Below are 23,325 nucleotides of genomic sequence, written 5' to 3'. Positions count from 1 at the left end.
AATATATTACAAAATTATCCATGATGACCAAGTGAAATTTATACCAAGAATGCAGGGATGTTTTAACATAAGGAAACCTGTTAATATATTAACGATAAACCTGTTAACATAATTGATTATGTCAATAGATGGAGAAAAAACTTTTGATTACTATTAAAAAACACTTGAAAGCATAGGTATAAATGTGTTTTTACCTTAAAACGATATGAAACATCTACCTAAAACTATCAGCAAGCATTATTTGTAATGGGGACAAGCTAGAAGCCTTCCCAATAAAAAGCAAGGATGCCCATGATCAGTAATGTTATTCAATGTTTTATTAGAAATGCCAGAAATAAGAGAAGAAATTGAAGGAATGGGCAATGAGGTAATAAAACTCTTTTTGCAGATGATATGATGATATATTTGGGAAATCCTAGAGATTCAGCTAAAAATTAGTTCAAAGAAGTAATAATTTTAGCAAGGCAGCAGAGTAAAAAATAAATCCACATAAATCATCAACATTTCTATATATCACCAACGAAACCCTCCAAGAAGAGGCAGTAAGAGATATGCCATTGAAAGTTAACTATGGACAATATAAAAATACCTGGGAAGAAACCTGCCAAGACAAACCCAGAAACTATATGAACATAATTATAAAACACTTTTTACACAAAGTCAGATTTATTAAATAATTAGAGAAATAGTCATTGTTTGTGAGTAGGCAGAGCCCATGTAATAAAAATGACAATTCTTCTTAACCCATGTATTCATTCCATTTAAATCCCAATTGAATTGCCAAGAAAATTATTATTGAGCTAGAAAACAGTAAAATTCATTGAGAAGAGCAAAAGGTCAAGAATATCAAAGGAATTAATGAAAAAAATATAAACCAAGAAAGTTTAGCAGTACCAAATCTTAAACTATATTATAAGGCAGTAATTACTAAAATTACAAGATTTAAGCTTTTGGAATAAAAATTCACTATTTGGTAAAAAATTGGTTGGGAAAACTGGAAGGCAGTCAGGTAGAAATTGGATATTGACCATTATCTTACACCATTTACCACAATGTGGTCAAAATAGATACATGACCTAGGTGTAAAGGGAGATGGAAGAAAATTTAAAGGAAAATGGAGCACATTACCTTATCTTATGAATAGGAGAATTTACGAATAAAAAAGACAGCATTGTAAGAAACAAAATGGATAATTTTGACTATATTAAGTTGAAAAGGTTTAATACAAATAAATTCCATGTAGCCAAGATTTGAAGTAAAGCAGAAAATTGAGAAAAAAATGTATAGACAGTTTCTTGAAGGTCTCATCTCACATTTTAAAAGAAAATGAGTCATTCTTCAGTCAATAAATGGTCAAATATGAACACAGTTTTTTGATGAAATTAAAGCTAATATTGTCATGTAAAAATGCTCTAAATCATTATTGATTAGAGAAATGCAAATTGAAGCAACTTTGAGATCTCATACCTATCAGATATGGATAAAATGAACAGTAAAGTGACCGAATATTGGAGGGGATGTGGAAATATTGGGCCACTGATACACTATTGGTGGAACTGTGAATTGATCCAGACATTTTGAAAAGCAATCTGGAATTATGCCCCAAAAGTTATAAAACTGTACCATTTGATCCGGTAATACCACTATTAGTTCTGTTTCCCAAGGTGATAAAGAAAAAAAGGAAAAGAACTTATATTTTCTAAAATATTTATAGCAGCTTTCTTTGTGGTAACAAAGAACTGGACATTGAGGAGATACTCATCTATTGGGGAATGGCTAAATAAGTTGTTGTACTTATTTAATTGTGATGGAATACTGCTGTGCTGTAAGAAATGGTGAGTTGGTTGATTTTAGAAAAACATGGAAACACTTGCATGAAATAATGAAGAGTGAAATGAGCAGAATCCAGAGATCCTTGTATAGTCATAACAAGTTGTTACCATTTCTAGTCAAAAAGTGATGAGTACCTTGCACTAAGGTGTGAATGGAGAGAAGGGCCTGAATTCAAGAGATTTTTTTAAGGCTATATTCTAGAAATGGCAAGATTTGACAACTGATTGGATGTGTTGGGTGAGGGAAAGTAGAAAAGAGAGAAGATTCAGTATAATGCCAAAATTAGGAACTTGAAACATTGGAAAGATGTTGGTACTTTTGACAGAAATAGGAAAGTTTGAAAAAGGGAAGGGTTTAGAGAGAAAGCTAATAAGTTAGTTTTAAACATGCTGAGTTAAAAAGGTTTCCAGGACATCCAGTTTGAAATGTCCAAAGGGAGTTGGTAGTGCAGGACTCTCAAGGAAGAAACTGGGACTTGATATATACAGAGTGTCCCCAAGTATTAGTGGGGTTTTAATTTGATTACTACACTAAGTCTTTTGGAAAACCCTCTATACATCTAGGAGTCATCTGCATAGAGATGATAAACCCATGGGAGCCAGTGAAGTTACTCAGTGTATATAGGGAAAAGAATAGAGGACCTAGACAGAACCTTGGGAACCACTGACAGTTTGGGGGTATGGTGTGGGTGAAGAAGCAGCAAAGGAAATTTGAGAAGAGACATGTCAGGCAAACTAGAAGGCAATTACAAAAATCTAGAGAAAAGAAAATATCCAAGAATAAAGAATAGTCAGCAATGTCACATGTAGCAGATAGGTTGAGGATGAGAACTGAGAAAAAAACAACAATAAAGAGATCATTAGTTACTTTGAAGAAAGCAGTTTCTGCTGAGTGACAGGTTAGAAGCTGGATTATAAAACATTAAGGAAAGGAGAGGAAGTGGAAGCAGTGAGTATAGACACTTATTTCAAGGAGTTTGACTGAGAAAAGGAAGAGAAATAGAGGCTGGTAGCTTGAGGCATTATAGGGTCTAATGAAGTTTGGTATTTTTTAAGGATTAGAGGAGACTTCAGAATGTTTGAAGGCATTAGGAAGTGACTAATTGATAGGGAGAGATTGAAGATTTGTGGAGGGAAATAAAGTTGACTAAAGATGCTTTCCAAAATAGAAGATGCAGAGGGATAGGATCATGTGGAGGGCTACGCCAAGGGCCACCTCTTTGTGAGAGGTTGAAGGAAGGAGTAGTAGATGATCTCAAGGGGTTTTGAGGTGAAGAAAGAGAGGCTCACATTAAATGGCCATATTTTTTCCCCAGTAAAGTAAAAAGCGAAGTCCTCAGCTAAAGTAAGGGGAAGTGGAGTTATGGAGCACTTGAGTGAAAAGGAGGTTTGGAATAGTTTCTCACTCACTACTTCCACTTGTTCACCCTTCTCATTCTTTGCAATCTCTTGAAATTTGTTGTCCAGCTCCACCATTTGATTGAGACTATTCTCTTTATTCCTTCTTAGCCCCCCAGTCTCTTAAGTGCTATCTCTGACTGGCTTTTGTTCTTATTGTATTTGATTTCTCTGCATCTTTTGACACTGTGAAAACCTGCTTCTGGTTACTTCTCCTTCCTTGGCTTCTATGCCAATGCTTTCTTCTAGTTCTCCCCTTATTTGACAGCCTCTTAATCTCCTTTGTTAGACTGTCATTCATCCCCTATCTACTTAGGTTTCCTCTAATGTAGTGATATCAGTGAGGATCCTTGTGGCCATACATCTTTGTTTGACCCTTCTGCTCTAAGACTGCCCTGGGTCCTATTTTCTATCTATTCTTAGTAATCTCATGTGCTTCTCCAAGATAGTATAGATAACTTCCAGAGCTATATATCCATTTTTGATCTGTCTCCTGAATGACAGGCCCACTTTGCCAACTGCCTTCATCTGAAAGTCCCATCAACATGTCATTTAGCATATATATCCAAATACATCTCCTTACAGGATCATAGAAACTGATTATCTCCTCCTGTTAACTAGCTTCTCCTTCACCTTGCATTCACCCAGATTTGCAACCATGTCATTGTTCTGCTTAAAAAATCTTCATTGGCTCCTTATTGCTCTCTGGAATAAAATTTAAGCATTTCAATTTGTTGTTTAAAGCCCTTCACAGTTTGGTTTGAATTTATCTTTCATATTTTTTCATATTACTCCCTTTCATACATTCCAACTCCTACCCAAACTAACCTATTAAACTGTATTGTACCAAACATTCCATCTCCTGCTTCTCAAATGCCTCATGTCTGGATTTCATTTCCTCTTCGAGTCTCCTTCCCTTTTTGTCTGTCCCTTTTCAGATTTCCTTCTATTTAATTAATATTGTGTGCCCAAGTAAAATAGTCATATACTTTAAATGCTCCATGAAGGATAGGACTGTTTTGTTTTAATCTTTGTATCTTTAAGGCCTACTTAACACAATATCTTGATACAATTGAAGTGAACCATTGATACAATTGAATTAAATTTTTGTAAATGTAGGCGCAAGGGAGTTTAATGAAGGAGGGTTGCCAGAAAGAAGTGACTTTGGAAATAACTTATGAATTAATAAAGAAGAATAGACACTTCAGGTGGGGAAATGAAATTACATTAGTATAAAAGATTCCAGGCAGTGGCAAGGCAGAAAATGGATGGGGTGACATGCAAGGAAGTTGGCTTGATGGGATTTCAGGAGCCCTGTTGAATAGTAGTGAGATATAAGTTTGAAAATATAAGTCTTGAATGAAAGTTTTTAATGTGAAGGTAACACATTAAAAAAAATGACTTTTATGGAATGGCATGGGCTAGGGAGCTATTTTTTTTTCCAATTATCTTTTTACAAATATTGTCAATTCTTGATGATTTCCTTTGTTTTATATCCTTTTTGGATTGATTAACCATAACAAATGGATAATCCTAAATTAATTTCCACTTCTTGTCTGCATACAGTTGAGCAACATCCCCGCCATCTCTCAGCATGTACTAATTAATATAAGCCAAAATAAAACAGTATAATTAGGAGAATTAGGTAGCCATCAAGAAACCCTCATTTCTCTGTTTCCTGCTTTAAACAAACCTAATATATCAAATTCTGTATTTATGAAATGGATAAATTAATGGGTAGGTTTTAACTTTAAAGAAATCCTTTGAATATCCTTGTGAATAGTGAACTTAGTAAATTTAATATTTAATTTATGTAGTTTGTCCAGGAGGATATTTTATCATGTAAATCAATAGTAAAAATCAATAGCTTTATGTAGGAGCATGTGCCAAAGTCAGATTTAATCAGTGTGTAATTTAACTAGCTTTTCTGGTTTATTTTAGTTCATAGCATGAATGATACAAAATTAATGGTGGTAGTGGACTGTGCGTTTGCGCAATATAAGTCATAAATGTCTGTTATTTTTGATAAGGCATTTTTTCTCCCTCTCCCACATTTTTTTCATCAGCTCAAGGTCTTCATGCTGCTCATATTTGGGATGAGATTAATGCAATATCCAAGGCCACGTGTAATTGGGACTGAACAAAGAGAATGATAGTAGCACAAACCAAAAAGTTTTAAGACTGATAACTGTTTCAATAAATGTAGGCCACATAAACAGATTTTTCAGACTGAAGAGAAAGACTACTGAAGTAATTGCCAACTTCTAAAAATAGAAATAAGAACACTATCAGCAGTTGCTATACAACTTTCTCATACAGTGCTATAGAATTAACAAAAATCCAGAATTCCATGTTTTTCATGTTTATATATATGTGGAAAGATTCTCTCACTGTGTGTGCATGTATGTAAATATATGTATATTAGTACACATACAGAGAGAGAAAACCTGAGACAGCATTGTCTTTATTATATAGTTTAATTGATGATGTTACTTTGGCCTCAACCTTCTTTGGCTTGAATTTCCATAGGCTGTTCATAGGCTTTTGTTTTTTTCTGTTTTTACCTGTGCATTTTGCATTTGGCCTGGAGTTAATAATAATGACTAAGTAGGCTACTTAGGTCAGGACTTCAGAGCTTAAACTAAGGAGAGATAACATAAGAAGGACAACTTTCACAGAAAATACTAAAGCTCTTCACTGCAGATTGGCCTTAACTAAAAGTAGTTTCTCAGGGAATAGCTATTAAAGAGACATAAGATTAAAGCACAAAACATCCATTTTTTTTTCCTTTTTTTTGTAGACTTGCTGTTAGAAATAACAAATTTCTCTTTCTTCCCCCCATTTAAGAGTGTTGCTCCAGCAGCCCTTTTTCTGGCAGCTAAAGTAGAGGAACAACCACGAAAACTAGAACATGTAATCAAGGTAGCTCATGCTTGCCTCCACCCTCTGGATGCACTTCCTGACACTAGAAGTGAGGTAAGGAATTGTATTTTAGTTGTGACTTGCTTTATGTTTCTAACAGTTTATGTGTAAATTGAGTTATCTAAAGTGTACAATGGACACTAACAAAGGAATCTCTGAATGAATCTTAAACATTTAGAATTTCTTGCAATGGGTTTCCTCAAGCAGAGCACATCTGTACTGGCTTTAGTAGTCAGAGGGAGGAAGGTATGGGGTAAAGATACTTAAACAGGTTCTGAAATGAGGGCGTTCTTCTTTACCATGTGGAAAAAGGTAGGTTTGCATCATCTGCCTAAGTGTTTTTTCTAAGTCATGGACTTTGTCTTGTCTTCCTTAGCCCTTTCCCTTCAGATTCTACATCAGAACAGCTTTGATTGAAAGTTGTGAATATGCTGTATTCTAAGGCCTCTTAGATTGCCATTTGCCCCCATAAGCAAACAGGAGAGAAAACCCTCTTTTCCCCAAAATATTTTCACATCTTTTATCTCATTTGAATCTCACAAAGAGAAGGGGGAAAGGGCAGATGTTTTCATTTTATTGCAAGGGGAAATGGCATACAAAAGATTTGCCCAAGATTATACAGTTATTTGTAAAGCTGAGTTTACAATCCAGCTTTTTGGCTCTCAGTCTGGTGTGCTTTCTCTCTTACACCATGCCATTTACCATCCAGGCAATCTTCTAAAGAGGATTAAATAACATATTACTCATTTCTCACCAACACTTTTCCTCACCGTCTCTAAAAGGGAAAGCTTTATCTAGCCACAAAATATTTGAGGCAAATTTGTAATTTGGTAATGTCTTATATGCCAAAATATTATGACTCCACCCTGGGAAATGAATTGAACCCATGAGGCTTTTGTTCTAGTCATCTTTTAACAAAATACTATATTTTAGCATTTGGCTCTCCCATTTTAGGGGAATCTTTGATAATTCCCTCTAGTGTTATGTATGGGATGAAGATTTTACTCCCTGTTTTTCCTGGTTATCCCAAGAGAGATTGTTATAATTCTTCAGGCTTTATAGAGTGCCTCCTCGTGAGTAACCTGCCTGTCCTCTCAACCCCAGGCTTACCTGCAACAAGTCCAAGACCTGGTCATTCTAGAGAGCATAATACTGCAGACCCTGGGTAAGTTTTAAAAGCGGACGGGCTGCCACCTGTGGGCTTCACCCAGACTGTGAAGAGTTTGCAGAGCTGAGGGCCTAACCTAACCTATGTCCTGCTCCACAGATGAAGGATAATTACACCTGGCCCCTGAAAAAGCAAGACCTCAAACAGCGGATTCCTTACAGGCTTTGTGGTTCATATTTACATTTAATATGATTTTCAGGTTTAATGTGCGTTTTTAGTTTTTTATAAATGGCAGCATAAAAACGAATCCAGGTCTACAAAACCTGTCTGCTTTTCTCCCATAGGTTTTGTGTTCTGTTTGGCCACTGGGCCCTGGCTATTGATGTTTGTCTTTAAATTGTAACAAACCCTTCTGTTGGGTCCTGTGACCAGCCTGGACAGCAGAATGGGAGGCCAAGGGACTCCCTTTATAGGTATTGCATTTGGAATAGCACTGAGATTTGTCCTCTCTTCAATTCTATAACTTTTAAAGCTAAATTACTATTTCACTGGGCCTTTGAATCTGAAATTTTCTTTCTTTTTTTAAAACCAGGATTTCTTTCCTGTGCTATCTCATGAGGCAAATTTGCTATGTGGTGTACCTTCCAATACAAAGATGTATTGTTGAAAAGTTGGTTGTAGAGGTATTTTTCTATGAATCTAATAATTTTTTCAGTCATTGATGTTATAAATTGGTAGGTATATTAAAGTTTTACCTTAAAACAATTAAAATCACATTTAAACAAATTGCATTTCTAATAAAATAATGTCACAAGACATATTGAACTGAAATTTAAAAGTATTTTATCAGAAATTTTTCCCATAGAACTAAATATAGGATTATTAACTTTGTTTCATGAACCCCTTTAGCAGTCTTGTGAAAACCTATGACCCTCTTCTCAGAATGTTTTTATATGCATAAAATAAAATACATGGGATATCAAAGGAAGCTATTTTTATTGAAATAGTATGAGTTGTGTTTTTTTTAAGTTTGATTGTTTGAATAGTTAGCTCTGTCTTTAGCCAAAGGTAAATAATGAGCTATATAGCACAATGGCTGGAGCTCTGGGAATACTTAATATTTAATAGCTTTTCATGACCCTGTACAAGTCAAAACCTCTTTCAGGCTCAGTTTCCTCATCCATAAAATGGCTTCTTACGGTTCAATCTAGTTTTAAATCTAAATACTCCCTTTTAAGACTGAGATTTTAGCTGACACAAAACTAATTATTTTGTATATCATATTGATTGTTTAAGGGCCCGGGTTAGAGATGATTATGACTTTGAGTATTTTAGTATCTTTTTTCATTCTTTATTGATGTAAAGACCAACATAAACAATAGTTCTGTTATGTGATCCCATGGAATATTTTAAATAAGAATAGTTTCCATGATTCAGCTTTTCCCTTATTAGAGATACACCTGAATCAAGGGAATATGTATGTTCCAAAACTTAAAAATTATGTTTTAAAGAACAATTTTTAAACAGTTTCTCCACTAAATTCTGCATTGAGAGTAGACAAAAATGGTAAGTATACCATTAATAGTGGATTAAAAAAGGACAAAATTACACAGCAGAACAATAATTATTCTTTAAAGTTTCACTTCAGAAGATAATTATGCCTTATTTTAAATGGAGAAATGAACGGGAAATATCCTTGATATTGTTATTTTTTCCCCTGAGAAAGAATGTACCAGGGATTTGCCCCCTACCCCTCCTCCCATCTGCTGCCCAGGCCCTTATGCTAGGTTCTTATGTTTGTGACTAAAAATTATTTTGTTTTCAGTGGTGTTTCAACAGTGAAGAAGTTCTTTATTACTTGGAGACCTAGAGACAGCAGTGGCCTTTCAATTTTATAACTAGGCATTAAATCAGCTCTGAAGATAATTCAACATAGAGAAGAGTTTCTATCTGCGGACCTCTTGTTTCCCTGAACAACTATTTTGGGGAGGGGAAGGAGGCATTTTACTTGCTCAGATGCAAGGGGTGCAAAAGGTATTGAATATCTTTTGCTTGTTAACCAATCTTCCTTCTGCATTTTTTTCAGGCTTTGAAATAACAATTGACCACCCACACACGCATGTGGTAAAGTGCACACAACTCGTTCGAGGTAAGAAATCTAAGACTGAGGATTCTAAATTGATCCATGTTGCAGTAAAGGATAGTACTTCTGGATGGCATTTATGCATACGTTACATAAATATTCATTTGTCAGGGATTAAAGTAAAAGTCTTGGCTTAACCTTCCTTTTGTGTAATTGTTTTAATAATCATAATACTGGAAGGACTTAGAAAGTTACCAAGTCTGTCATCAACAAGACCACACTCAGTCATTCCTAGATAGATGAGAAACCTATTTTTAAAGATTCTTCCTTTGTTTTGTTTCTCATGGTTTCTCCCATGTGTTCTAATTCTTCTTTATAACATGACTAATGTGAAAATAGGTTCAATATAAATGTATATGTAGAGCCTATATAAAATTACATGCTGTCTTGGGGTGGGGGTAGGGGAGAGATGGAAAAAATTTAGAACTCAAAATCTTTTGGAAGTGAATGTTGAAAACTAAAAATAAATTAATATTTAAAAGAATTCTTCCTAAACTTTTTAAAAATTGAAATTGATGCCCTTTTTACATTAATATTTTACCTCTAAATACCTTCCCTCTCTTATCCCCAAAGTGAATCCTCCCTTATAACAGGGGAGAAATTCATTAGCAAAGCAAGCAAAACATATGCACCAATCCTTATCTGTCAGTAAGCCTTAAGCCCTTACTGTGTGCCAGGCACTGTAAAGAATTATAATCTACTACGTCTCTGCCATTACGAAAAAATGTATTTCTTCTTCTGTTCTCAAGAATCAAGATTATCCATTGCAATTAGCACAGGTTTAGCTATCCTTTAAGTATTATTTTCATTTATGTTACTGTAGTCACATTGTATAATCTTTTGATTCTGCTTTCCTCGTTCTACATCACTTCATGTGTTTTCCCATCTTTCCCTGAATATCTTGTGTGTTCTTTCTTACTGTGCAGTAATTCTCTTACATTCATATGCCACTATGTTTTCATCTATTCCTCCAGTCGATAGGCAACTGTTTTATTTCTGACATTTTACTACTCAGAGTACTGCTATGAAAGTGTTGCTCTTTACATAGTCCACATGGTTTCTTTTAGTTACCTTCATGACCCTTAGTGAGATCACCTAACTGGAAAACCTTTTCCAAGACAGTTGAACCAATTCAGAGCCCTAGCAACAATATATTCATTTATCTGTCTTCTCATAGTCCTTCTAGCATTGATTTTTCTGTCTTTACCAACTTGATGATTGTGAGGTGTGAAACCTCATAGTTGTTTTAATTTAATTTCTCTTTATTTGGAGCATTTTTCCCATAGGGTTCTTATTTTCATTTCTTTTGAAAACTGGTCATCCCCTTTGGCCTTTTATCTGTTGGGAACCTTTGTGGCTTTTTGTGATCTTAAATTGATGTCTCACAAGTCTTTGTGCCTATACAATGTCTTTCTTTATACCCTCCTATATCCTAGTTAAACCTGCTTTCTCTGCTTGATCTTTCTGGTCACCACCATCTTCCATATGAAAACACAATAGTTTTGTAGATAATTTCTAAATATTCCTTCTTTCTATTCTTCCAGGATTAATTATTATCTTATTGCAGATCATTAGTGGTCTTTCTCTGAATCTTTTATAAGTCTGCCATATTACTCTTTAATTATAATTTTAAGTAAAAAAATAAATTTTAGTGTTGTTAAATGCTACTATTGTTGAAAAAGCCAAATTGCTAGGAAGTTCTCCAAATTTGTATTTTAACCTGCAACAATTTTTTTCCTTAGGAAGAATTGAGGTTTTTTGTTGGTAAAATTGCAAATAAATTGTGGGTTTTGTTTTAAATCTCTGTTAATATGATAATTATGTATTTTGGGAATTGATTTCCCTCATGGAGCCACTGAATTTTCTGAATTAACACTATCCCCACTCTAAAACAGTTACAGTGTTTGCTTTCTGTAAAAGCTAGTTTTGCAGACATTGAGGCCCCTTTTCATTTTTTCTTTGGCTTTTAATTTTTTCTAGATCATAAATAATTTTTTCCTTTGCATTTTAAAAAGTCCATTTCTATTCAGTTATGCTCTTTTATCATGAAGAATATGTAGATGAGCTAATAGTGAAAATTTGTAAGTGACTCTCCTCCTATAAATTGTTATTACTAGGTCCTAAATAGGACTACATTTTCAACTAACATAATGTTTTTCCAGTCTCTCTCTTTTTTCTTTTTTCAGCGAGCAAGGACTTGGCACAAACCTCCTACTTCATGGCTACCAACAGGTTTTTATTTTCATTTGTTTTCCTGTGTCGTGGAATGGGTTTCTTTGGGTTGAGATAGCATCCTTCTGGGGACAGAAATGGATCAAAAATTCAGGTTCTGAGGCTTGGGAAACCTGGATCCAAGAATATTTACCTTGGAATAGAATAACTTTTATCAAAAAATGTATGATATGAAAAGCTGACTAATTTATATTTTCTGACCACTTTCCGTGGAGTGCCATGCATTTCCCTACTGTTTTATATTTTATAGAACTGAAAACAGTTTGTACTCCTGTTTGTATAGAATTTTGCAACTTTTTCCCCTTTTTCAAAACCATTAGAAGTTTCCTAGATTATATCCTTTGTTTTCCAACCCATTGACTGACCTCAAAAGGCAAAAAGATTATGCTTCCCATTTACCATTCATATGCCTTGTCATGGAAGATTTTATAATTTTGAAATGGGCCTCAGAACATTAGAATTTAAGGATACTCTGTATCATTTTAAGTAGAGTGAATTATTACATTATTATTGGTTCCCTGGGATAATTTGCTGACAAATGTTTTCCTCACTGTTCAATTTGATTGAAAGACTTCCACTTTATCATACACAGGGCAAGCTCAGGTTGACCAAAAGAAAAGTCTTATTTACTTTCCCAAAGGTCTAAACTTGTTTTCAATTTAAGTAAAGCTCATTTTGACAACTGGATGTTTTTAAAGAATCCAGGCAACTGCTCTTTACTAGATTATGACTTCAGCCTGCTCTGAAACTATAGAAAGGGATTATTTTGTTCATGTTAGCAATGTTATTCAGTAGACACATTGTCAGAAAGGCAGAATTGAAGTGGTTTGAGCAAAAAAGGGGGAAATTGACATTTTGCATGTAAGTGAATTGGTAGCAAGACCTTTATGATTATTGAGTCTGAGCGTTTTTACCTGTTTTTTTTTCCCCAATGTTTATTTAGCAGAAAATTTTGGGTTCAGACTTGAGAGCTCATGGCTTTCTATTTCTCTCCCTCCGATTGGTATCAGCCTGCACTTGACCACATTTAGCCTGCAGTATACACCTCCTGTGGTGGCTTGTGTCTGCATTCACCTGGCCTGTAAGTGGTCCAACTGGGAGATCCCAGTCTCCAGTGATGGGAAGCACTGGTGGGAGTATGTGGATGTCACAGTGACGCTGGAGCTCCTTGATGGTGAGTTTTAGAGAAGGACATCTAAAAATATTTTTCACTTAGTTCTGTTACTGAGACTTATCCAAGAAATTGCTGTACCTGTGGTTTCCTATATGTTAGTGTTTCTTGTCCTTATCAAGCTTTTGAGGCTCAGTGGTCACAAATTTTACTCTAGGTCCCTTTCTTCCTGCTGGTGGTGGTAATGACGATGATAATGAGATTGATTGTAGCTGGCATTTATGTTTTATAGTGCCCTTTTGTGGCATATATTGTTAGATAATTTCAAAAGTCTTATAAGCAGAAATGAGTGTTAATATCATTTTAGAAAGACTCAGTGTAGTACAATGGACAAAGTTCTTGCTTTGAGGGCAGGTAGACTGACACATACCATCTTGGTGACCATGGCCAAATTCCTTTGCTGTACCTCAGGCAACTTTCTAGACTACAAATTGCATTTGAATTGATGATCACCCGTTGGTGGGGTTTTTGTACCAGGTGAAATTACAAATCTGAGCTGTGGACCTTTCTCCCCTCACCCTGCTCTCCTTTCCCAATCCTCCTAATGCAGTAATTTGCCTTGCCCAGGGGTACATAGTTTATACATGGTAGAACTAGGATTCTAACATGTATCTTAGAGCAAATTTACTGTCCTTTTACACTTAACCATAGCTTTTACATAGGTGAAGCTAGCCAAAAAATTAAAATCCCCTTGTTTCAGTTAGCTGTTTTTCTGAGATTTTTTTATGTGTTTTTTGTTAAATTTACAGAACTGACTCATGAATTCCTACAGATCCTTGAGAAAACCCCTAACAGGCTCAAGCGCATTCGGAATTGGAGGGTAAGTGTTATTGTTATGGGCCTGATGAACTAAAGCCAATTATTATTTTTTTCTAGGCTGCATAAGGTCACAGAAATTGAATAAATATACTAAGTTTGGAATTTCCCTTTTTATAATTATGCAATAGTGATGACTTCAACTACATAACTTGTTCCCTGGCCCAGAAACCAGGGACAGTGGGTGGTGTAGTAGGAGTTCTTAGGTATTGTGTAACTGAACTATTGTGAGACAGTCATTCAGTAAACATTGATGTGAATGTTCGTTGTGTGCAGAGTCTTATATTAGGTGCCATGATGAAAAGAAATTGCTATCAGTCACTGAAGACTATTTTCTTTAGAAGCCTTATGCACTTTTCAAAATAAATGTTAGTAGGATTCAGTCATTTATAGATTCTGATTTAACCGTGTGTGAAGGAAGATTTTTATTTCTTATTCAAGTAGAAAGCTTGACTTCAAATTTCCTCATTTCTCATAAACTCACACATGTGAGTTTAATTTCATTTTCTTTGAAAATCAGCTTGCCTTGATTTAGGCCTAGATTTAGAAGGGATCCTGAAGTCATCTGATTCATTCCTCTGCCTTAAACAATTTCATAGCCAGTTCATCCCAAAAATTTGAGGGGAAGTGTGTCAAGCATAACAGGACAGAAATATTTACTTACTAGGTTTCATCATATCTACACTTTTTATCTTTGAATCTCCCTTTCCTACCTTCTCACACAGCTATTTATGTTGAATTGAGTTGAATTTGTTGGTGTTTTTTTATTTTTATTGAAATTTTAATTAATATCTTTTATGTTATTAAAAAGTCTCCCAGTATATATTCTCTCTGTCTTCCTTCCCCCATCCCCTCTCTCCCTCTTATTCTTTATAACAGAAAGAAAACCTGATTTTATATCAACCAAGTTGACATTATATTCAGAGTTCCACACCACAGTCCTTTCCTCCCTCATCTGCACACCACAAAGGGTAGTGCATTCTCTTTTATCCTCTTTGAGGCAGACTTGATCATTATTATTTTCCACATTCAGTCTCATTTGTTTGTTGTTTTTGTTGTTGATTGAAATCTCTGTGTATATTATTTTCCTCATGCTACTTATGTAACTCATCAGTTGATAAGTCTTCCCATACTTCTCTGTACCAAATAGTTTTCATTGCAATAATCCATTACTTTCATTTTCCTCAACTTGTTTAGCCATTCACCAATAGGTGAGCTATTTGTTTCCAATTCCTTGCTGCTATGAAAGGTGCTTTAAATAGTTTGGTGTTTATCAAGCCTTTCTTTTTAAGGTTGATCTTATTTGTGGAGTCCAGCTTTAGTAGAAATGTTTTTCAGAGCTTTATATGTGAATAGAAAGATCTTTACTTTTGAATTCGTTGTCAAGTAGAAATTTTGTCAACTCAATTCCAAATTTCCCAGAGTAGTTGGAAGGACCACTTCACATCTCCTTAGCAATGCATTAGTATGCCTGTATTCATCACCTTTTGTCATCTTGCCAGTTTGCTGTAAGATGGGTTCAGAGATGTTTTGGTTGCATTTTTCTTATTACTACTTTTTGGGAGCAATCTTTCATTTGAGTGCTTTTTGTTTAGGCAGAAGTAAATTCATTTCTTGATTACTTTGATCTCTCTGACATAAGTTTATGTGCTTTGACTTCCAGCTTCAAAATCTTGATTTTATTATTCAGCAAATATTTATTAAGCTGCTTCTTTGTACAAATCACTCTGCTAATTGCTGAAATAATACCCTTTAGTCACCTAGTACTCTATTGTTTTCAAAAGTACTTTCACAAATGACAGTATTATTACCATCTTCCAGATGAGAAAACTGAGGCTTGGGTTAAGTGACTTGTCCAGAGTCAGGCATTTAGAATTCAGATCTCTGATTCCTCCTCCCCATTTTTTATTCCCTATTAGACCGTACTAGTGATAAGAGTATAAGGAGTGAATTTACCTGTTGGAGCTCTCTGCATATGTCCTTGTCATACTTTATGTCTCAGACACTTAAGAATATTAATCACCTTATTTTTGTTTGACCAAAAGTAGGATTTTCTCAGTGGGGAAGAAGTGTGTTTAGTGAGAAATTCCCTCTCCCAGTGCAGATTGTCATCTGTGAGACAACAGTCACTCAGCAGGCATTTTTAAAAATGTCTGATGTGCCAGGTACTGTGCTGCCTGCTAAGAATACAAACTTTAAAAATGAAACAATCCTTATACCTGGTCAGCTTGCATTTTATTGAGGAAGATAACCTGTGCATCTGTAAGTACATACAGAACAAATACTGAGTAGTTTAAAGATGGAAGGGCTCTGGCAAATTGCCTTAGTCTTGTCTGGGGTCCAGGGATTAATTGACTTTGTCTAGGATCACACAACCAGTGTGTGTCTGACTTGGACCCAAGGACTTGAACCCAAGTCAAATAATCACATTATTCTCATATAATGGACTTGTATGAAGTGGTTATTTTTAACTGTCATCTGCTTAATTTCAGGCTTGCCAGGCTGCCAAGAAATCTAAATCAGGTGACCCAGGAGAAGATGACTCCCTTTCAGAGCAAGCAATACTCAGCATGATCTCCAGGAGCTCTTCGGATATGAACATTGCAGGCTTAATGAGCATGTCAACTTCTAACACAACTAGCACCGTGCCTTCTGTCCCAGCCAAGGAGAAGTCCCCCAGTGATTTAACCAGCATGGAGATGTTGCAGGCTGACCACTGGCTACCTTCACAGCACTCCCTCAAGCTGGAATCTACTCAGGGTCATCGGACTAATGAGCATCTAGGGCTTATGGGAGCTGACCATTCTTTGCAGCCAGACCCAGCTGCATTTGTTTCTCAGAAGCAGAGCAGCAAAAGTGCACCAGCTGCAAAGGTGTCTCTGAAGGAGTACCGAGCTAAGCATGCTGAGGAACTGGCTGCTCAGAAGCGACAGCTAGAGAACATGGAAGCCAATGTGAAATCACAATATGCATATGCTGCCCAGAATCTCTTGGCTCAACAAGAGAGCCACTCTTCCTCTGTCATTCTGAAAATTCCCATGGAAAGTTCTGAAAACCCAGACCGCCTTAGTCTGGAAAAGGCAGACAAAGCAGCCCTCAAAATGAGAATCCCTATGGTAGGCGGAGGAGATAAAGCCCTTTCTGCAAAACCAGAGGAGATAAAAATGCGTATTAAAGTTCATACAGCAGCTGATAAACACAGCTCTATGGATGAGTGTGGGGCAAAGACCCGAGAGCACAAGGAGAAGCACAAGGTCCACACATCTAATCATCACCACCACCACCACAATCACCACTCACACAAACACTCCCACTCCCAACTCCCAGTTGGTGCTGGGAGCAAGCGATTGGGTGACTCAAAACATAGTAGCCAGTCAAGCATGCTGGCCCATAAAGCCTACAACTTGTCTGGCTCTTCTTCCTCTTCTAGTTCAGCCCGTAAAAGGCCCCTTCCTGAGGAGTCTGGAGTAATGTATGAGCACCCTGCCAAAATTGGCAAGACCTCTAAATCATCCTCTGTGACTTTCTCCTTTCCCACTCTCCCTGCAATGACACAGTTGCCTGGGCATAGCTCAGAAACAAGCAACCTCTCCTTCTCCCGAGCCCCTCATGTGAAATCGGACAAAGGCTCCACTGGAGCAAATGGACACAACACAACCCAGACAATAGACTATCAGGACACTGTTAACATGCTCCACTCGCTGCTTAGTGCCCAGGGCATGCAGCCCACGCAGCCCTCTGCTTATGAATTTGTTCACTCTTATGGTGAATACCTGAATCCACGAGCTAGTGGAGTTCCTTCAAGAACAGGCAATTTAGACAAACCACGACCACCTCCTCTACCATCAGAACCTCCCCCACCACTCCCACCCCTTCCTAAGTAAAGAAAAAAAAAAGAGAAGCCCTTTTTTTTTTACTACTGAGTCTGGACTAAGAAAATTACTTTCCACATATGAAATTTTTGTCACCCTCCTTGGGCCAGGCAAGGGGGCGGTGTAGAGGGTAGGATATTGTGATATCCACTGCCTCAGAAATAATTATTTTATTATAGTTTTTATTGGTATTAGAGAAGTGAGAATTCCTTAAAGCTGTGAAGGATTGAAAACACTTCCTCTTTTCTTTGCTTCTGCATCTCCTAGCTGGGTGGTTGGTGTTGGTGGTTATTTTCTCCCAGCCCCCAAATTTTCCTGCCAGGACTAAAAAGTGTAACTTTTCTTTCAAACTGAAAACAAAACTTGTGGAACTATTGGGGTTTTAATATATCAAAAGAGAGGAAGTATTTAAACATGTCATAAAATCTTTTAAAAAGTAATTTAAAATAAGTTATCCGTTAAGTTTTTATATATATATATATATATATGTGTGTGTGTATATATATATATGTGTGTGTGTGTGTGTGTGTATATATATATATACATATATATATATATATATATACACATACACATATATATATAATTGGGGAAGGGTCATGATTCTTGCTGGGTTGATGAAAAACAGCATTGACTTGAGGGAGAAAAGTTGGTTGGGGAGGTGGGGAGGGTGGGCAGGGAGAAGGCTATCAGCCTAGTCCTGGGCCCAGAGACAGGCCATGGGCAAGCAGAAGTGTTGAAACCTTTTGGTTTGTGTGTGTGCATTTATTTTTCTTTTATATGTATATTTTTAAAAATCATGTTTCACCTCACCTTAGCCTTCCTTTCTCTCAAGCAGTTTTTACCCTAGGGAGGATAGTGTGTCTCAAAGCTTTTAACAGGAAGGGAAGAGACTTGTGGGTTTTGTTTGGTATTTTCTCCTTTGTGTATGATGTAATAGGTGGTAGAAGGTGAACAGTTATATGTGGCAGCAGCAGCTCTCTAAATTCTAGTCAAAACTTTCTCAGCAATCTTAGCTTTGCAGGTTCTGTTTTAAAACTTAATTTTTATTCCCCTCCATTTTAAGTCTTTGTGAAGTAAATAAAGGTTGGGGCATGGGGGAGGTATGGAACAACTTGATCTGTATAGAATTGTTTTTTCAAGTTAGATTTTGAAAAGTTTTTGTATATAAACGTTTTCATGGTTTCCTGTGGGAGCTGGAATGTATCAGTAAGTACCATGTTCTGTCTAGCAAAATCCGGTCCAAAAAATTGATCTAGGGACTGTGAGAGAAAACACTGGAGGATGTTAAAAACAATGGAATTGTGATTTGGAATTTAGAAAACTGTATTTTAAACTGTATTATGAATATGAGATTTGCTTTTCAACCAGATTGTTGAAAGAAACAGCTTCTTCCCAGAATCTATGTTGAATGAACTTTTGAAAATGGGGCCAGTCTATCATTTGAGTCAAATGAGTGCTCTTTGGGTGTGGTTACTTAGATAAACCAGTATGTGCTGTGAACACAGTCATGCTCAGCTTATTCATCAGCGTAGCTCTTACTCAGGGTCTCTGGCTCTAGGAACTGTGGAAGGAACTTGTTGGAAGACTTAAAAAAATGAAAAGGTAGTTTAAAAAACAAAAGATTCCTACTTACCCTGAAGCTCCGTATTTCAAAAGTGAACATATTTAATGAAGAGAAAAATCTTACCATTTGTGAGTAGCTATTAAGAACCCAAAGCCAAGTTCCAGCAAGTATCTTCCTAACCTCTAAATTTTTGTAGTGATTAGCCACGTAAAATTTTCATACCCTGCTAGAGAGCTGTCTGACCAAAGGTGCAACATAGATTTTCATTGTATCTTGAAGAAAGTCTTGGATGTTTAAATGTAGCATCCTTCACACCAAATGTTCTTAAGGAGGAATTGTTGCTTTTCATTAAAGCAGACAAGGGAGACAGGAATCGCATATATAAGCCTAGTGAGGAGTCTTACAAATCCAAAGAATCCTGTAGGGAATGATTTGTCTGGTCCAAGTTTGGAGTCAGTTGTGAAAGCCTGCTATGATAATGATTAGAAAATGTGGAGAGAGAAACACTGACCCACTAGAAGAAATTTCAGGAATGAGTCCTAACTGAAGAAATTAAACTGAAAAAGACTAGTATGGAATTTCTTGGGCTGTTCTTCTGCCTGTTTAAATTTGCTTGCTCTATATTGTGTAAAATGTGGAACTCTGAGGACCTATAAATTGGTAAAGCTTCTCAACTTGCCTGATACTTGGTGGCTTTGTGGTTTTGTGTTTTCTGTGTGGTGCTAAGCTGTTGGTAAACCAGCAATTCAATGATTAAACTTATTAATAATCAGTTTTACATACAGATACACAACTATACACCATCTCTGGGAATTCAGATTGTGTTGCTTATGAGGCTTTTGCCCATTATTTGTTTAAACTTTATTTTGAAGTTTCTTTCTTTTTCTCTTTTGGCTTTGTTTTTGAGGGTTTTGGAGGGGTGTGGGAATTGGGGAGAATGTTCCCCTTCTTTAACCTTCCCAAAAGGACATTTACCATCTAGTTGGTATCTGCAGCTTTGATAGGTGGTGTTGATCACTGATTTAATTTTGCAAGTGAAAGTTTGTGGTAGGCCCTTTTCTTGTTTTTCATCAGACTTCTATGCTCGGTGCCACACTAGAGGTACCTATCCACACCAGCCTGCTAGCACTACACCATGGTAATACTATTGTGACTTCTCTGATAAGGACTAAACTGGGACAAAGTATCTAGGGAAGGCCATAGACATAGCCCTCCTTCTGCCTTAAACTGTATTATCTTGGCTGTGTACTAATTAATTAGCTCACTGCTCATAGAGGCCATTCTAGAACTGTCTCTAGTTTTATAAGTATTAGTGCCTGTTGGGTCCTGACTTCAGTGAGAGCTGCTTGCAGATCTATGCAATAGTCCAAGTTCATCTTATGTGAACCACACCACATTCCCTGCATTCATTGCCTTAATTCCTCCTCTGTCCCTTAACTCACAGAGTGGACTGAGGAGTTGTAGATCCAAAATTACTTGGATGTTTGACTTTTTTTAATTTCCCTGAGATTTTTAAAGATTATAAGGATCAGTAAATGAGATCTACAGCATGGGTACACTAAATTTTCTGACTCTCAAAGTGTTTTAATTCATTCCATCTTGACAGTGAGAAGAAATTCTCCTTCCAGATTTCTGTGCTGCTATAATAGCAGCTACAAGGAAATATTCATCTTAAAGCTACTTTATGAACTAACATCTTAGAAAAAAGCTTTTTACGTTCTCTGGGTGTAGAAGACACTTTGGAGATTTATTTTATTCTTCCCACTTAGGTATCAATATGTTTTCTTTTGAGAACTCCTGCCATTCTTGAATTACATATAACTTTCCTTTTGTCAGGTGAGCTGGCATTGTTTTTATGGCTTCTGAGTTTTAGTTTAGTACATCTTTTTGAGTTTATATTCCTGGTTAGCCAGTGCTGAAAAATCTTACCAGTAATGAAAAGGGTAGAAGCTGCTATTGAAGGCTGCAGATTAAGATATTGAGATAAAAATCATGATAACATCTCTTATGGTGTCTAAGCTTAACTAGCTTAAATTATAAAAACCCTTACTCCAGGGTATGGAATTAGAGGGGGCATCCCTATCACAGTATATCTAGATTTAAATGCAACTATATTTTATCTCTCAGAAACGGATTCATTCTTTTTTGCTGGCACTTTTGATATTTATGGTAGGAAAGAGAGACTCTTCTTAGGATGGGTCACAAATGTTCTTCAGGGTATGGGGTAATTTATGGTCTATGCAATCAATCAGTGGTGAGACACAATGGTTCCACTGAGTTGTCAGTGACTTTGATACCTCCTGAAATCTCATGTAATTGCTTTTTAACACCAAGTTTTCAAATGTTTGGTCCTGATGTTAAGAAAATATTCATGTTGCACCACACCATTGATTCTTATTTTGTCCTTGTGCCCTTCTGTGTACCTGAATTTCAAACAAGCTTTGTACTGTAATTCTCCATAATATGTAGAGAAGCTTGGAATGAGAGTTGGGGTAGTTTTTTAAGTGAAAGAGTCCCGCCATTTTAATATGTTTCTTAACTATTTAATATAAACTTGGAATTGGGAAGGGGAGGGAAGAGAGTAAAAGAATAAGAGAATAATGTTTACTAAAAAACCAGTGTCCATTCCCTTCCCCTATGTGAATGAATTAACCATAGTTGACTGAAATGTCAGAAAAAACTGACTCAGGTTTTATATTGCCATGTTGAACATGGAGAGGGATGCTTGACAGCATGTGAAAGCTATGTTGATTGATGCCAGAGCAAATATGTGCTTCTCCAGATATTTGGGTACTTTTTGGTGGATAACTACAGAACTGACTGGTTAGTGATTGGAGTATCCTAGAATTGTTTGGGGAGAAGTAATAGTTTGTTTCATGTTCCAGACTAAAGACTTGCAACAGCCTAACACTAAGTTTCTGGATTTGAAACTGTTCTTTCCCAGATTCATCCTCACTGAACAGGCCCATATCAGACCAAAGAACACCAAAAAACAAAAACAGCCCCCTCCACCCCTCCCCCACCCCCAACACTTTACTGATCTTTGTCACTCAGGTACTACTTTGTGGTAAGACTTTTATGTGTTTTCTTTATAATAGTTCCCAAGAGCCCTTTCTGCAGCATATGCATGCATTTGCCCTCCTGGGGTATATCAATTGGGATGTTATCCCTTGCAGCTCTTCTGCTGGTATGTGCATGATAGGACAAGAATGACCATTACAATAAGGGCTCTTCATACAAAAAAAAAATTTTTTTTAATTGTATACATTTTATAGTCTGGCTATCAGTTGTTTGATAACTTGCTGTCAAGTATGTTTCTCTATTTGTATTTATCCACCACATCAATAAATGCTAAAGGTAAAGGAGTAATTGGATCGTGCTGTTTATGTGTGTGTGTGTTCTGTTATTGATAAATATCACGATCTTGACATGATTTCCCCTTTATTTCAGTTTCTGTATTTTTATATTGTTGTTTGGTTGTTTTGGGTTTTTTGACATTTAATGGCCTCATTTGAGGTTTTCTTGGCAAAGGTACTGGAACACATTGCCTTTTCCTTTTCCAGCTCATTTCATGGATGAGGAAACTGGGGCAAAGATGGTTAAGTGGCTGCCTCAGGGTCACACATCTAGTAGGTATCTGAGGCCAGATTTGAACTCAGGAAGATGAGTCTTCTTGACTCCAGGCTCAGCACTCCATTGTGCTACCTTGTTAGCCTGTATTTTTATATGATGTATATTCTTGTGTAGGATTCTCTAGTAAATCCTGCTCTTACACTTTATCAAGGTGTGATATGACTGCATTCTTGAAGACTACCAAGGGAATGCAAAGCTGTTCTAGGTCTTACCAACCAAAGTGGAAAGGCTTAGAGTACAGGCCTAGCAAAGTAAGCTTATCATAAGAAAATTGTCATTAGGTCATCCATTTTTTTGTCCATGGCATCTAGTGAAGCCAGATGCTAAGAGGTAAATGAAGGTGTTATCCATATTGATGAAGTCATAGATCCTTGGAGTATGTAATATCCTACAGAAAGATTTTGTCACTAATACCAATAACCTCTGTAATTTGACTCTGCATTTACTGTTTATCTTTGAATGGTGTGAGAGAAACAGACTGAGTATTATTCGGATAAATTCCATTTGAAAATCCAAAGCATTAAATATTCATTGCAATAAACATTTATTTACTACTTATCCAAGCAGGCTCTGGGAGTAATAACAGATAAAAGAAATGGTCAGCCCTTTCTTCAAGGAGATTACAATCTAT

The 23,325-nt window shown here is 36.3% G+C and overlaps 1 protein-coding gene across 7 annotated transcripts in view; it reads left to right on the top strand.

Annotated features, from left to right (window-relative positions):
- The window catches only part of CCNT1 (cyclin T1), a 41,409-nt gene extending 18,983 nt beyond the window's left edge, over positions 1-22,426 (top strand). For 2 of the 7 annotated variants that reach the window (XM_072654531.1, XM_072654532.1), the window contains exons 3-9: positions 6,078-6,206; positions 7,257-7,317; positions 9,347-9,409; positions 11,590-11,635; positions 12,646-12,809; positions 13,556-13,626; positions 16,115-22,426. In XM_072654531.1, coding sequence (XP_072510632.1) covers positions 6,078-6,206; positions 7,257-7,317; positions 9,347-9,409; positions 11,590-11,635; positions 12,646-12,809; positions 13,556-13,626; positions 16,115-17,506 — 1,926 coding nt within the window. In that variant the 3' untranslated portion in view covers positions 17,507-22,426. The other 5 variants (XM_072654537.1, XM_072654536.1, XM_072654538.1 and 2 more) reach the window with 5 other exon arrangements.
- The last annotated feature ends 899 nt before the right edge of the window (positions 22,427-23,325 follow it).

This window comes from Notamacropus eugenii, chromosome 3, assembly GCF_028372415.1.
Source record: "Notamacropus eugenii isolate mMacEug1 chromosome 3, mMacEug1.pri_v2, whole genome shotgun sequence".
NCBI classification, from domain to species: Eukaryota; Metazoa; Chordata; class Mammalia; order Diprotodontia; family Macropodidae; genus Notamacropus; species Notamacropus eugenii.
The sequence above is the reverse complement of the archived record's forward strand: the minus strand, read 5'-3'. Positions and strand labels throughout refer to the sequence as shown.